The sequence below is a fragment of the Amaranthus tricolor genome, chromosome 1 (assembly GCF_026212465.1).
Source record: "Amaranthus tricolor cultivar Red isolate AtriRed21 chromosome 1, ASM2621246v1, whole genome shotgun sequence".
In the NCBI taxonomy this organism is placed as follows: domain Eukaryota; kingdom Viridiplantae; phylum Streptophyta; class Magnoliopsida; order Caryophyllales; family Amaranthaceae; genus Amaranthus; species Amaranthus tricolor.
Window position 1 is genome coordinate 8,870,903 of NC_080047.1, and position 15,271 is coordinate 8,886,173.

Below are 15,271 nucleotides of genomic sequence, written 5' to 3' on the forward strand. Positions count from 1 at the left end.
TTGAACTTTTTATGAAAGTAAAAAGTAAATAATCATGTTTCAAAAATCTTAAAATTTCGCTTTTCTCCTTATGACAAGTATTAATTTTCTCTAAAGGAATAAGCTTACATCCAAATAAAAAACCATGTTCCTCCTTGACTATCATAAATTTCTTGTTGATTATAAATTTTCATTATCGACCAAACAATATAATCCAAATAAAAAAAGAAAAAATATTTTGTATAATTTAACTTTTTTTTTCTTAAACAATGTTAGTTTTTCATTAATTCAAAACAAAACAGTACAAGATAGTATTACAAACACAAGAGATCACCTCCCTACTATGCATCAACACCAGAAAAAAGCACGCACTTTTGGAAGAGTTTCTCCACTCACTCTTTATATGAACAAAGGAAAAGCAGAACTTCAAAAAAGAAAACAAAACTAATCAACTATACATCAGAAGCTAGTAAACAAAATCAAAAAGACTTTTAATCCAAGGGTGTTGTACATTAACACCTTTGATTAGAATATGCTAAACTCTATTCTTAACTGCTAGTTTCACCTGTCAAGAAACCCTATTCACCGTAGGAACTTTGAAGTTCCAACATTTTATTGATCTTTTTATTGTAATCTCAACTTTTGATAAACTGAGTGATTCCAATTTTAGGGTTACTTACCCAATAACATTGTTGGCCAAATGGTGATAAATTTTGCAGGTTAAATGCTAAAAAAAAGAAAAATAAAATAAAAAATCAAAAATTATAAGTTAAAATCAAAAAATAAACTTAATTGATTTCTCATTTTATTTTTTTATTTTTCAATTTTTTATTAATTTAATGTTGCATTACTTTTTTATTTTTATATTTTTTTATGCAAAATGACTCTTTTTAATGAATTAAAGCCATCAAAATATCACCGTGTATAACATTTAGACCAAATTCATTATTCTAACCAAAATTATTCCTCAATAATATATTATCTCTAATCTCTATCATCTAGAACATATATTATTCCTCAAAAAAAAAAAAAAAAAACTCCTATGAAGTATATATTTTTAATTCCTCTAAATATTTCTTACTCCATATAACATTAATCAAAGAGTATATTTAATTATTTACTAGAAAAATCAACACAACAACGCGTTACTAGAGAGTTACAGGCTTACAGCATACATTTACCCTCAACTTTATCCGCCACGTGACAGTTTCTTAGTTATTCGTACCAAATAGAAGGGTTATACAAGTAATTTCATTAAAACGGCTCGACGTTGACAGTTTTAAATCACAGCCATTGATGACTTTTGGTGGTTAGTTTTCACTACATTTTCCCCAAAATACCCCTTCATCTATATTTATTTTTTTTTACTTTAATTTTCTGCTTTTTAGGCCGGCATTTTCTGTGCAAATTTTTCTGCAAAAAGTGAAGAAATTTCGCGTTTTGTATTTTCAAACTGCGTGTTGTAGAGAGAGAAAGTGAGTGAGTGAGATAATGAGAGAGAAATTAGTTCGGGTTTGAAGGATCCGACATTTTTACTGGATTTTTCGGAGTTTTTGATGAGGTACACTATCTTATGAATTATACTCTTATATTGATCTTATCCTGTTCTACATTCTTTAAAATTTAACCACATTTGATTTTTCAACTGTTAATGTTAATAGGTAGTTTTTTTTTTTTTTTTTTTTTTTTTTTTTTTTTTTTTTGTATATCACTGCATATAATGAAAAAAGTTTCGATCTTGATCTCATTTAATATCTGGGTAATCTTAAATTGTTGCTTTTATTAAGGAATTTTTTTGGGTATTTCAGGAGCTGTTACATTGACTTGTTTTTCAAATCAAAAAATTAAAGCGGTAGGATAATAGGGTTTATGAATTGAATTAATGACCGAAAATGTTGGTACTTTAGGTAGTTTAAATGTCCAAGAAATTAAGGAAAAAAATCAATTTTTTTTATTTTTATTGAGGGAGAAGAAAAAGGTTGCTTTAAACTGTAGAGTAATTTACTTGGCATGGAAGCATAGCTGGTAGAGAGAAAAAGGGAAAAGCTTTGTAATTAAGCTGTCACATTTTTGATTGAGGAATATTGTTGGATTTTTTCTTTTATGAAAGCTTGAAAGATAAGATCAAGCAATGATATTTTTGTTTTTAATCATTAACCTAACCTATGATTTTGAACTTCTACTAATACCCATGTTTTGTTTTTCCTCTGTTTAATCTAAAATATTATTTTTAATTAATTAAACCAGTTAAGAAAAGTGGGGAATTGCTATAATTAGGTTTATTTTTTTGCTTTGTTCTTTTTGCAGGGAATAAGGTAAAAAAGGTAGTTGCTTTGTGAGCTGTTGAAACACCCTATTTTTTTCATGATTTTTACCTTAAGACGGTGATGATGATGAAGACAGTTCTTTTTACTTGTAGTTAACTGAAATTTGTTGAAGGAAATAATAGTGAGTTGTTAATGTGATTGTAATTGTAGTTGTAAATTTCTAATTGTGTTATGGTTATTTCTATTTTTGGGATGTTGAATAAGGAATGTTGTGGTAAGTGCTGTTTGTTTTATGGATAAATTATTCAGTTTTCGTTGCTGAATGGGGGCCATTGCTGGTGAGGAATTGAAGAAGTCGGATAAGATCACCGGAGTGATGGCGGGAAGGGAGGAGAAAATTTTGGTTTTGGTGAGGTTAAGGCCGTTAAGTGAGAAGGAAATTTGCAAGAATGAAGTTGCCGATTGGGAATGTATCAATGAAAGCACAGTCTTGTATAGAAATAGTCTTCAGGAACGCTCGGGGCTTCCCACTGCGTATTCGTTTGGTAAGCGAATCTAACCTTGAAACACCATGAAATTTTATTCCATTTTTGTCTTTATATATATATATATATATATATATATATATATATATATATATATATATATATATATATATATATATTTTGATTGTTCACATTTCATTATGGGGTAATTATGTTCTTAGATCTTTAGTTTTGGAAATTTGGGTATAATTGTTGTCTTGTTGATGCGATGAATCTTTGGGTTAGTTCTTTGTAAATGCCCTTTAAGAGGGTCATAAGTTCTCTTGCGTTGTGTGTTCTCTCCATTTCTATATAATCAATAATTTTAAAAATTTTAAGCTTCTTATAATATAATATCAGATTACACTTTAATTTTTTAAGTTCAAAATTTAACTAACTCATGTTATACACTACATTTAGGCATTAATTAAGAAATGCTATCAAAAGTATATTGGTGTTGGCTCGGTAAGATATATAAAATTTGGAAAGCGCACAGTCATGTTGTCTAACAAAGGTAAGGTTGTGTACATTTGACCCAAAACCCCACTCTAGGTGGGAGCGTGTTAGTGACATTGAGATGATAAAATGTTGTAGTTATATTATCTAAAGTCAAATACTTGGAATGATAACAGAAACAAATATGGTTTTATATTATAGATAGATGGAGGGAGCATTTGTTGTGCTTAAAAGAATTTTATATTTTCTAATTTGTGTTGGTTGGTAGATCGGGTATTTTCAGGCGACTGCTCCTCAAAACAGGTCTATGAAGAGGGAACAAAGGAAATTGCTCTTTCGGTTGTTAGCGGGATCAACTGTAAGTAAAATGTCCAGGTTTTCATTATCTAATCAAGGGATTTTTTTTATTCTCTTCAAGATTCAAGATATAATGTATGCCATATTCATTGAAACTATTTTTATCTTCTCAGCAAGCATTTTTGCTTATGGCCAAACAAGTAGTGGAAAAACGTACACCATGAGTGCACTAACTGAGTACACTGTGGCCGATATATATGACTATATACAAAGGGTAAAGAAAAACTTATTCCACTTTTCATGTTTAGATTACCGTATCAGAACTTAATGTTGCTAAAAATAAGCTCCTTTGGTCAATTAGCATGAAGAACGAGCTTTCGCTCTTAAGTTCTCTGCCATAGAGATTTACAATGAAAATGTAAGGGATCTTCTCAGCACGGACAACACTCCACTTAGGCTAATGGATGATCCTGAGGTAAAATGTTTGTAAGGAGGATCTTGAGATTTAGATATCTTAAAGAAAATAATGTTCATTTAGAAATTTGCTAATTTGTATGCAATTTATCAGAAAGGAACAATCGTGGAAAAGCTGACCGAGGAAAAATTAAATGATTGGAACCATTTAAAGAAACTTTTATCCATTTGCGAAGGTAAAGGATAAACACTCTTCGTTTGCGTATGATACTCTTAAGAGATTATTTTCTTGTTTATTCACTTTTATGACATTTCAGCTCAAAGGAAGATTGGAGAGACTTCCTTGAATGAACAAAGTTCAAGGTCACATCAAATACTCAAACTGGTACAACTCAACCTACATGTTTTCATTCAAATCCTTACTTCAACCTCTTTATAGTGTGTACCCATTTCTCTATGCCTTTGTGGGTATTTTGCAGACAATTGAGAGTTCGGCTCGTGAGTTCATAGGCAAAGGAAACTCAAGTACGCTTTCAGCTAGTGTGGTAAGGAGGACTAATACCTCTTGCTCCATTTTGTTTTTTCTCATATCATGTGTATCATCTATTGAGTTTTCTTCAGTTTGTTTTTATATCCTCTAAACCAACATTACTTACTAGTTTTCGTCCGCAGTTTTTTATTGATCTTGCTGGAAGTGAGCGTGCGTCTCAGGCGATGTCCGCAGGGACACGATTAAAGGAAGGATGCCACATAAACCGGAGTCTGCTTACTCTTGGGAATGTTATTCGAAAACTAAGGTTTTTCCAGAATTCTATCTCTTTTTCTGAGCAAAACTATTGTTCTTAAGTACACCAAATGTATGTGCATGCAATGGTCGAGTCCTAAACATAGCGTATATATTGATGAAAATTTCATGGTTTAAGATGGATTATTTAGGAACCTTGCATTTTATGCTAAATTTCAGTTCACCTTGAAAAGCTACTCTGTTTAAGGCTCATCAATCTGTTGCTATGTTTTACTGCAGTAAAGGAAGACAAGGACATATCAATTATAGGGACTCAAAACTGACCCGGATCCTGCATCCCTGCTTGGGCGGCAATGCTAGAACTACAATCATCTGCACCCTGAGTCCTGCACGTAGCCATGTGGAGCAATCGAGGAACACACTATTGTTTGCTAGTTGTGCTAAACAGGTGACAACAAATGCACAGGTGAATGTCGTCATGTCAGACAAAGCTTTGGTCAAACACTTGCAGAAAGAATTGGCCAGATTGGAAAGTGAGTTAAGAAGTCCAGCCCCCACATCATCCTCTTGTAGCTGTTCAGTGATCATCAGAAAGAAAGATCTTCAAATTGAGAAGGTAATATTTTCCTTCTCGGTTTTTTGAAAATGTGCTTAGTATATTTTCAGTGCATGCTAAAACTTAATTGATAATATTGGATTAATGATTATATATTACTCATGCATTATGAACAATTTTTTAGTGGCTATACAATTACTTCAAGGAGCATGGAAGGATAACATCACTAAATGCCAAGAATATTTTTGCCTTTTGCAGATGGAGAAGGAGATAAGGGAGCTTACTAAGCAACGAGATCTTGCTCAATCTCGGGTTGAAGATTTATTGCAAATAATTGGAAATGATCAATCATTTAATAAACAGGTACAAAGAAAATAATTTATTTTCTGTTCATTAATAAACAGGTTTTTGGCTCTAAAGTAGTAACAAATCATCTCAAGAATGACGGTGTTGATTTCTGATTTATCTCTTTGTCCTTCTTCCAGGAACGTCGTAAACACCTTGCAAAGTGGAAAGTACCCGACAAATGGGAAGATGAAGGTTCTATGTCGGACTCGAGTGTGAATGGTCATCATTGTGTATATGGTGTCCAAAATGAAGAAGGTGAAAGTTCTCTTGAGGATCCGTCTTCACGGACGCCAGTGCATGGAGAAGAATGGACATCGGAGATGGGAGTTTCTGATGATCAGTGTAGAGAGGTTCGATGTATTGAGATGGAAGGATCGGATGCTTCTTCAAATATGTTTGGAAATGGGCATGTTGCTAGCCATGGAAGCACGGGCAGAAGTTCCCATCAAAACGGTTTCTTGTATGGTTCATTGGAACAAAGGATCCAGGAAGTGCAAAGATCTATTGACTCCCTTGTTAGTCCTCAACCTGAAAATCCATCCGGGTGGGATGGCGCTGCTGATGCATCTAGTTCGAGGAGTATGAATTTTGATAGTACACGCAGTTCTAAGTCAAATTTTACGAATGGTGTATCCTTTCCATCAAGTAAGGAAGAAGAAGATTATTCTGAGAGAACCCCTCCGAGTGAAGTTGAGACGGATTTCTCCGGTAGACCGGGAGAATTGAAAAAGTTTTCTGTAATAGATTATGGTATGAACCCGGTAAAGTTATCGCGGAATGGATCTCAATCGTCAGTTGGAACAGAAGTTGTTGACGATGTAAGATCGCTGAGTGGGAAGAATAACGCAGATGAGGAGATTACTAGTGTCCAGACCTTTGTAGCTGGCCTTAAGGATGCTAAGCTTCAATATGAGAAGCAGCTTGGAGATAGTGAGGTAAGCATACATGTTTTTTATCTTTTCAACTTGTATAAAATTGTTTCAGAAAACATTGTCGGATTAGTTAAAGTAACCAAGTACAACATCTCATTACCAATCCCATTAAGTGGTTCCCATCTAGGCGGGTTTGGGGCCGAATGTACACAACTTTGCCATTGTTAATGATTACATATATTCTTTCTAATTAACTCTACATGGCAAACATAATCTGCAACTTCATATGAATAAGAGATGCGCAAGAAATGCAGATGATTTAATAAGCAAGCCATTTTAATACTGTCCATTTTAAAATGAAACCAAATAACAATATTCATTGGTCTCATTAAAAGTAACTAAGTAAGTCATTAAATTACATCCAATCTTTTCAGATGATACAAATTGTTGTATGAGACGGTCTCACCGAGAGACACCCCTCATACAAGGGTTAAATAGCGAATATCATACATATTATGAGAATATAGGCACCCTGTTTGATGTCGTCTCACCGAGAGACGGTCTCTCAGAAGAGTAACTCTACAGATGAAAGTTCCATTTAAAACTACAGCATGTTCAGAAGTTTTGATAAGAAGTCTTTTGATAAGAAAAGATTATAATCTACATTCCTTTTTATTTCAATGTTTTTTGGCGCTTGTTATGCTTAGGTACCTCCTGAACTGAGAAAAACTTTGAGAGACGTAGGATTGGATCCAATGCTTGATCCAGAAGACAGTACGTTGGACTGGGCTATAAAATTCGAAAAGCTTCAGAAAGCTATAATTGAGCTTTGGCAAACATGCAAGGTTTCTTTGGTTCACAGGACCTACTTCTTCCTTCTCTTTAATGGTGACCCTGCGGACTCCATTTATCTGGAGGTAGAGCTGAGGAGGCTTACTTTCCTCAAGGATTCATTTACCATCGGTAACCATTTGGGTGATAGTGGACAAGCTCAGAAATTGTCTTCAAGGTTCTCTCTTTTCTCTTGCCGCTTTTCTCATAAATGTGCATTTGACATTATAGCTTTTGCAGTACTTCAATGGACTTAAGAATTTTAAGATGCCATGGTGAAACATTAATAATCAATCTAGAATCATTCAAATGACACCCTTGTCACACAATCAATTTAGATGTAAGCCCGTCTTATACATCTACAAGCTTTTTCCTATGGAATGTTGGGCACAATGTTACATAATTCACTAATCTGCCCACAAATTATGAATCGAAAAAAGTAAAATAGTTGGTGAATTATGTTACATTGGTTTGGCTATTTTGTTGGGATTCAAGATTTTGAGCCAGTTCGAGTGAATTGCAAATTCAAAAAGTGAATTACGCGGCGAATTATGCTACATTGGTTGGGAAAATAGATTATTCCATACTTCTATTATCACTCTTAATTAAATTACATCCTGAGACTTAACCGAATCATATTATGTTTGATGATAAAACAGTGAGAAAGCACTCCGAAAAGAGAGGGAGACACTAACCAAGTTAATCAACAAAAGGTTCTCAAACGAGGAACGGAAGAAACTCTACTCGAAGTGGGGCATCAAAGTGGAATCAAAGCGTAGGCGTTTGCAGCTTGTATCCCAGTTATGGACCGAGACAGAGGACATGGACCATGTTTCGGAAAGCGCATCCACAATTGCTAAACTAGTCAAGTTTTCAGAACAAGGACGGGTTCTCAAAGGTATGTTTGGGCTTAGCTTCTCACCTCCAAGCCTGAGGAGGAGATCATACGGTTGGATGAATGCCCGGGCATCCCTTGTATGACTTGTGTAGTGTGTAGGCGTCTTATCTATATATATAGTCGGAAGTTAGCCACAGAAAATGTTACATATGACTACAATATTACCCATTTCTTTCCACAATTTTAGGTGAAGAGATGATTATCTAACTCTTGTAAGGTTACTTAGTGTTCAGCATTACAGGTTGGAAGATGATGTTTGGTTTTGGTTTGTGGTGCTGGTGATTGTATTTATTTAACTAAATTGATGAATGGGAAGTTATTTCTCCAAGATTTCTAGCTTTTATATACTACACAATCTACCTTTTGTTATGCCGTACATTTAACCTCTAACCCTGTTTAAGCGGGAGCTACTTAATAGCACTATGTAGTAATAATGTATATAAGCCACAAAACATGTGAGTATGCAATAGCATATGCCGGCCAGCGACAACTAGTAAGAATGTATTATGAGAACATGTTCACCCCATATCATTGTAAGAAGAACATGTTTGAGTTTCATATTATGAGAAGTAAAAGACAACCAAACTTCCCATCCTATGGGAAGTAGAATTTACCCTCTTATAATGAACACTTTGTTACTTCCCATGGAATGAAAAATTCTAGACTAGTCACAATTTCTTGGAAGAGATTCTTAGGCTTCTAAGGAAACGATTACATATCTAAAGATAGACAATTAGATAGATAGTCATCTTTTTCTAGGTAGATCTCCTTAAAAATGTATGATAAAGATGCAAACAACATTTAGATTACTTTTTCTCATCTATATATTATCAATTTTATGTTTATGAATTAAGATTACTAATAAGAAAACTTAATATAAGACCTTTTTGTTGTTTATAACAAGTACTTTATTGAAGAATAGTATTGAAACTATAATATTCGATTACAAACTATTTTAATTATCAAAATTAACGTTTCCGGCATATTATGATTTGGTTGACATGCAAGATGCAACTATCAAGTGAGTCATATACATCTCTTCTACACATGCGTACGACATACTGAAATATGGATAAAACAAAATATTTCTATGAAACTACTGTCAATTTTATTATTCTAATGGGGTTACTTTAATGTCATTATATTATCTGTAATTTCGACTAATGATAAATCAAAATCTCAAAATCTCAACCACCATCATCTTACCAAAAATCGAAAAGTTTAATAAAATGGCTATGGCCTATTTGCAATAATTATATTTTTTGGAATAATATTTGCTAAAACTTGTAAAAGATAAGACTAAATTATAGTTTGGTAAAACGACGTCGTCGAACATGTTCGAGTATTTTCCAAGATGCAACCCGCTCCTATTTCAGTAGAAATAACAATAGAGAAGAAAGGAGGGTGAAAAGACCATTAAAGAGAGAGAATATGAGCTTATCAACGGCGTCGTATTTGGCACGAAGAGCGGCTCAGAAACAGAAAGTTCGCATTCTCTACCGTCGATCTCTTCGTGATACTCTCAATTGGGCTGTTCATCGTCGAGGCTTTTACGAAAATGTAATCTAATTTCCCCGTTCTCAAACCCTAATTTTCAATCCCATTTTTGGGACTTTTATAAATTATTTCTTTGATCTAATTCTATGACTTGATTCTTACCTTCATTTGATCTTGTTTTGTTTTTGTAGGCTGATGAACTGCGGAAAAAGTTCGATGCCAACAAAAATCTGGTACATTTTCACATTTTCTAAATTTTTGTTCTTGCATCCTAATATGTTGATATATAAATCAATGTTATAATGTTGCTGGATTAGATTAAAAAATAATAATGTAGTTGAATTTGTAATTGTTTTAATTCTAATTTTTATTACTTTGATTTATCGGAGATGTTGATTGTTGACATTGGTTTGATCAACTGTCTTATGTTTGATGCTGAATAGGTTTTTATTTTTCTGTTTTATTTTTTGAGTGATTTTGATAAAGATATGTTCTTTTCTTTTTTGGGGCTTGATGTTATTATAGGCAGACCTTGATGCAATTGACAGAATGATTGCTGCTGGTGAAGCTGAGTACAATAAGTGGCGACATCCTGATCCTTATATTGGTAAGCAATGATGTAATTGTTGTTGCTGAAATGCTGAGTGGTGGGTTTGATTGTGCACCTATTTTTCAATGTGGATGTAAACAATTTTGCTTGATGTCACATTTGTTAGAGTAATTGAGAAAGCTCGTCAAATTACCCAAGTATTTTAGATGTGACAACTTTTTAATAGTAGCTATTTATCCCTGTTCTCATTACCTAATTTTCCAGTTCTCAAACCCTAATTACTCTAATTGTTTCTTCATCAATAGGGCTGTTCATCGTCATCTCTTTAGTCTTCGGAAGTTGGAAGTGGATCATTGTCTTTCTAATACAAAGTTTTATTGGCTGATTGATTTCCATTTGAGTTTTATGTTGCAAGAAGCCATTTTTTACATTTCTCATCTTTGACTTGATATTTTTTTAAAAACATACGGATAACTATTACCATGTATTGGTTTTGAGGAATTACCACCTTGCGTTAAAGTGTTGATTCCGTCCATTGGAGGTAGATAATATATTGGTGTGTTTTCCTTGTTACGTTTGGAATGGTAAGGCAGGAAAAGAGAATAAGAGAAAGACCTTCAATCTCCATTTTTGTTTGTTTCTTCATTCTTGGTTTGTGAGTTGAATGTGGCTAAAATAGACAACTCCTTCTAATAGAATACAATACGTGCAAAAATATATGGAAAATGTTGAGACTAGTGATTTGTTGGACATTTTTGTGTATCGATGGCATTGTACAGCACCACTCTGAAGCTGGCTTAGAATAGTATTTGTTTTTAGGATATTCCAATTGGATCAAACCGCATATATAACCCTAGTTTTTTTCCTTTGTCTCTTCTATTTCTCTTCAACCTTCCCTTACAATTTATGCGGATGGGAGGAAATGGAAGGAAAGAAAGGGAAGGGAAGGGAAGGGAAGGGAAATAAAAGTCTGTAAGAATGTAATTTTCTTTGTTTGGATGATAAATAGGGAAGAGGGGAATAGATTTGAAGGGATAAATTCCATTTAACTCCAAATGGTTTGATTTATCTGCTGAACTTTGAACACAAGTGTATTTGGGCTATAAGAGATCAACGAGTGTACTTTGGCAGTTTGGCTTTAGAACTTCAACCTGAGAAGATACGTCCTCTATGTTGATAAGTAATTTAACACAATTAACCGTGTTGCAGGAAAACAGAATTCTAGCAGCATGCAATGTGCTCCTTTAACTATTTAGAATTCACAATCTCGTTGATCTCACCAATGATTGAAGGCTCATGTCCAAAGATATGGAGTACCTTCTGATCAGTCTTAGCAACTGATTTTTATCATCAATAAACAGCTAAGAATGAATTATGTTTACTAGAGAAAAATAGCATGAGAACTAATAAAAAATGAATTATAGTAGAAAATTTGTGGTTAGAATAATCTAGCTAATTGCTCAACTGTTGAACTAGATAAAGTGCTGTAATGAATATATTATGAATTTCTCTGACTTCCAATGTAGTCAGATTGTTTGGCACGAGGGACCATTTGCTAAGTACTACCTCTGTTTTTCCCCAATAAACTTTCAACAAGGGTCATGTTCAAGCAAACAGGGGTGAAGAAAGCTCAAGTTCATTTCCTTCCAAACCTTTTCAAATTTGGAAGGATTTTGTTTATGAGAAAATGAAGGGGCAGTAATCATTCTCATCTTCTCCCTCCCTCACTTTCCTTCCCAACTCAATCTAGCAATGAAAAATGGATTTCTTTCCTGACCTTTGACCCCCTCTATTTGTATTTTTCCATATCCCTTCCTCTCCTTCCCTCCTATTCCCTCCCCACCTCTTGAACTGTTATGCAAACAGGCACTTGTTTTTTTTACAATGTGGAGTTTAAATTTGAACGCACTAGTAACCTGATATGCACTCCATGAAGTGAGAATGCTGAGCTTTTTCTTATTGCAGACATGTTGATGCCTTGTTCCACCTGCAGATTATGAAGTGCTTTTATTCTTTGTCTTATAGTGTTGTATGTTCCTCTATACGGACTCTTTGTTCTCATACCTTTTGTTCCACCTCTGCAGTTCCATGGGCTCCTGGCGGTTCAAAGTTCTGCAGAAATCCAGAGCCACCAAAAGGGGTATGTGTTCTTAAAGGATCCTCTATGATTTTCTTCTTGAATGCTCTTTAATTTTCATTATGTAATTTGTACTCTCATTTTAAATACAACCATTAAGTTTTCACGTGTTCTAACTCATAATTTTGATCTTAATTATATTTCATTGCCTATGACTTGAGACACCATAAATGGCCCACTTTGACTTCCACCACTTGGACCAGAAGCCAAGTGAAATCTAACTAAAAACAGAACAAAGAACAAAACCATATGAAAAGTAAGAACAAAAACGAATGAAAGTGAGATGAGAAAATTGAACAAGATGTAGAAATTGAGAAGAGAAAGTAAGATTTATTTGAGAATTGAGAAACGGCGCCTTGAAAGAACAAGATACACAGTGAGTCAGTGACAAACTGAATAAATGGTAAAACAGCCTTAGAAAAACCCTAAAAAGGGTATTTGGTTTTTTTTTAAGCGGGTCACGGGGTACCCGCTTTAAAATTTCAGCCCATGACCCGACCTGGTTAAGGCGGGTCGGGTACCACTACAATTTTTTAAGAAATTGACCCACCATTTATGTTGCGGGTCGGCAGGTCGGGTCAAGCAGGTTGGGTTTTTTGAACAGCCTGACCCATGAATGAAGTATAAAATATAATATTTGAAATTATAAATTCAGAGAAATGCAAGAACACTTAATAGCATTTGTTTTTATGTATTGGTGAAAAAAATTGGTCAGAGTGGAGTATCTGAATGATGCAAAAATCAAAAAGTTATAGATGGTTAATATGGAGGGAGAGTTAACTACCAAAAAAAGTGCTGTGGTTAATTTCAATATTTTGTTCTGTTATTTGATTATGAAATGGATGCACAGTAGGCACATAAAATTCAAGGCATTCTATATTACTGGGAAAAAGACTAGGGTAATACTACTGCATTTGCTTATTGCATACTGTAACTTTCATCATTGTTGTAATTATTTTGTGCCATTGTATATTTTTACTTTGTTACACTTTCTCCTATTTTGTTTAACCTTGAAATTACACGCTGGTGTAAACCCTTACTATAATAATTTGTGATTTGATGTGACAGCCCCTTCCACCTTCATTTTGAGTTTTAAAAAATAGACTTGTGTTTTCATTTGTTTTGCTTTAGGATAGTCTGATACACACACAATTGGTTATGGCCTCAGCAGTGTTGATTGTTTTTTTCTCTTTGTTTTCTTCAGCCGAATACTAGATGGTTAAACAGTTTTCATGAGTTCTGTGTTGAATTTAATCATAAAAGAAGATTATATTACAACCTTCAATTCATATTCTTAACTTTTACTTGGTTCTGTGCTTGTTATATTGCTTGTGATTGTTCAATCATTTACATTCAAGCTTTATTCCACTGCTTTTCTTGCGATTTCTTCCTGTTATATTGCAAACATCTTGATATTCATGGGTCTCTGTTTGCAATCTGATTTGTATGCCCTGTTTTTCTTTATGTTGACACTGATCTTTTACAGATCGAGATTATTTACAACTATGGGCAAGAAGAGGCAGAGTTAAAGTAGCTGCATCATGCTTATGCAGTAAATAAAGTTTTACACTGCTCCATCTGTTTTACAATATATAGCCTTGAACATTTTTTCCCGCTCATGCTTTCAGTGATCGTCTTACTTATTTGAGTGCCTGGTGCAGATGAAAGATAACGATGTCCGTGGTGGGAAGTATACGACAAAGAGTCATTGCTTGTTTCCGTTTAGCCGCGCATCAAACTATTTGAGATGTTCAATTTATTGCTTTGTAATTTACTTAGGTTCTTTTTGCAATGCATGTTCTCCATTTGGAAAATTTGCCCACTCTGAATTGTTTATCTTCTACAGATCAGATGTTCATAATTTTTACTCACATGCATGAATGCAAACCAAGTTTTTGCATTTTGTTAAGACATAAGCTTGTGGTTCTTCTGGTGGCCTTGGTAACTTGTTTGATTTCTGGCACCTCTTAATTCACAACATTGCCTTTTGATGTATCAAATGATTATAATGCATATTTTTTTGAATAATACAATCTTTTACTTATTTCTCTACAATAATACCAACTTTTGATTAATCATGAATACCAACTAAAAGGGTGGATTCTTACCTAATATGTTAAAAATCAAACTATAGGAGATTATATGACGAAAAAAATTTGGTAAATTAGTTAATAAACTAAAGTTAGTATTATTCTAGGAAAAAATCCTCCTAAGTTGGTATTATTCATGGTTAATCAAAAACTTATTAGGAAAATTATCAAAAGGTTGTATTATTCACAGTAATTTTTCCTTTTTTTTCCACTATTTAAAATTAAATGGATATAAAATGATGAGTTACTCTTGTGATAAATCGTCTATCAGTGAACCGACTTCAAAAGAAAAAGTGTATCAGCAAGTTTTGTATGAGACTGCCTCAGTGAAAGTCTATATACTAATAATTTGTATTATTGGCGTATGAGGCGTGTTTTACGATGAAACCATCTCATACAAAAATTTGTGTAATATGATCTCATACAAAAATTTATGTAATATGATTAGATAATTAGATTTGTTTACTCATACTTGTATATTTTGAACATGTTAATGATCATTATTAAAGATATTAATGGTTTATTGATTATTGTGAAAATTCTAGCACGTCAACCAAATTGGAAAAAAGAGAAAATTTCATTTGAATTTCCTCTAAAAAAATAAATAATATTTACAATTAAAAGTAACATGATCAAATTAAACATTTTAATAAGACTAAAACAAAGCAAGTATCATTTTTTAAAGTAAAGTTATAGTAATATGTTTGATTCTTATTTAACTCTCTTATTTTTTAGCCTATCCAGCGATAAAAAGATAAAATTAGAAAATACGATCATGCTATAGTTAAAGTTAACCACTACAATCAAACA

The 15,271-nt window shown here is 33.4% G+C and overlaps 2 protein-coding genes across 6 annotated transcripts; both read left to right on the top strand.

Annotated features, from left to right (window-relative positions):
* The first annotated feature begins 1,340 nt into the window (after nucleotides 1-1,340).
* Nucleotides 1,341-8,515, top strand: LOC130824312 (kinesin-like protein KIN-7E). Of its 3 annotated transcripts, none has more exons than XM_057689249.1 (15): nucleotides 1,341-1,540; nucleotides 2,287-2,427; nucleotides 2,556-2,791; nucleotides 3,495-3,584; nucleotides 3,697-3,797; nucleotides 3,885-3,998; nucleotides 4,092-4,173; nucleotides 4,255-4,322; nucleotides 4,417-4,482; nucleotides 4,610-4,734; nucleotides 4,962-5,298; nucleotides 5,497-5,601; nucleotides 5,724-6,521; nucleotides 7,166-7,467; nucleotides 7,949-8,515. In XM_057689249.1, the coding sequence occupies exons 3-15, from the start codon at nucleotides 2,569-2,571 to the stop codon at nucleotides 8,268-8,270; spliced, it is 2,733 nt and encodes a 910-aa protein (XP_057545232.1). In that variant the 5' UTR covers nucleotides 1,341-1,540; nucleotides 2,287-2,427; nucleotides 2,556-2,568; the 3' UTR covers nucleotides 8,271-8,515. The 3 variants fall into 3 exon arrangements, with proteins under 3 accessions (XP_057545232.1, XP_057545240.1, XP_057545248.1); XM_057689265.1 differs by having other exon boundaries at nucleotides 1,356-1,540; nucleotides 2,287-2,303; XM_057689257.1 differs by lacking the exon at nucleotides 2,287-2,427.
* Nucleotides 8,516-9,528: 1,013 nt separating this feature from the next.
* Nucleotides 9,529-14,413, top strand: LOC130824325 (NADH dehydrogenase [ubiquinone] 1 beta subcomplex subunit 9-like). 3 transcript variants are annotated; one of them, XM_057689297.1, is made up of 6 exons: nucleotides 9,529-9,747; nucleotides 9,876-9,917; nucleotides 10,210-10,291; nucleotides 12,319-12,374; nucleotides 13,858-13,932; nucleotides 14,033-14,413. In XM_057689297.1, the coding sequence occupies exons 1-5, from the start codon at nucleotides 9,619-9,621 to the stop codon at nucleotides 13,903-13,905; spliced, it is 357 nt and encodes a 118-aa protein (XP_057545280.1). In that variant the 5' UTR covers nucleotides 9,529-9,618; the 3' UTR covers nucleotides 13,906-13,932; nucleotides 14,033-14,413. The 3 variants fall into 3 exon arrangements, with proteins under 3 accessions (XP_057545280.1, XP_057545271.1, XP_057545263.1); XM_057689288.1 differs by having other exon boundaries at nucleotides 13,858-13,923; XM_057689280.1 differs by having other exon boundaries at nucleotides 12,319-14,413.
* Nucleotides 14,414-15,271: the final 858 nt, after the last annotated feature.

Coding starts and splice junctions, on each gene's coding strand:
- LOC130824312 (XM_057689249.1), top strand. CDS start 2,569: ATGGGGGCCATTGCTGGTGAGGAATTGAAGAAGTCGGATAAGATCACC. Junction 4,174..4,254: donor ACTTTTATCCATTTGCGAAG/GTAAAGGATAAA, acceptor ATGACATTTCAG/CTCAAAGGAAGATTGGAGAG. Junction 4,323..4,416: donor CACATCAAATACTCAAACTG/GTACAACTCAAC, acceptor GGTATTTTGCAG/ACAATTGAGAGTTCGGCTCG.
- LOC130824325 (XM_057689280.1), top strand. CDS start 9,619: ATGAGCTTATCAACGGCGTCGTATTTGGCACGAAGAGCGGCTCAGAAA. Junction 9,748..9,875: donor GTCGAGGCTTTTACGAAAAT/GTAATCTAATTT, acceptor TTGTTTTTGTAG/GCTGATGAACTGCGGAAAAA. Junction 10,292..12,318: donor ACATCCTGATCCTTATATTG/GTAAGCAATGAT, acceptor CCACCTCTGCAG/TTCCATGGGCTCCTGGCGGT.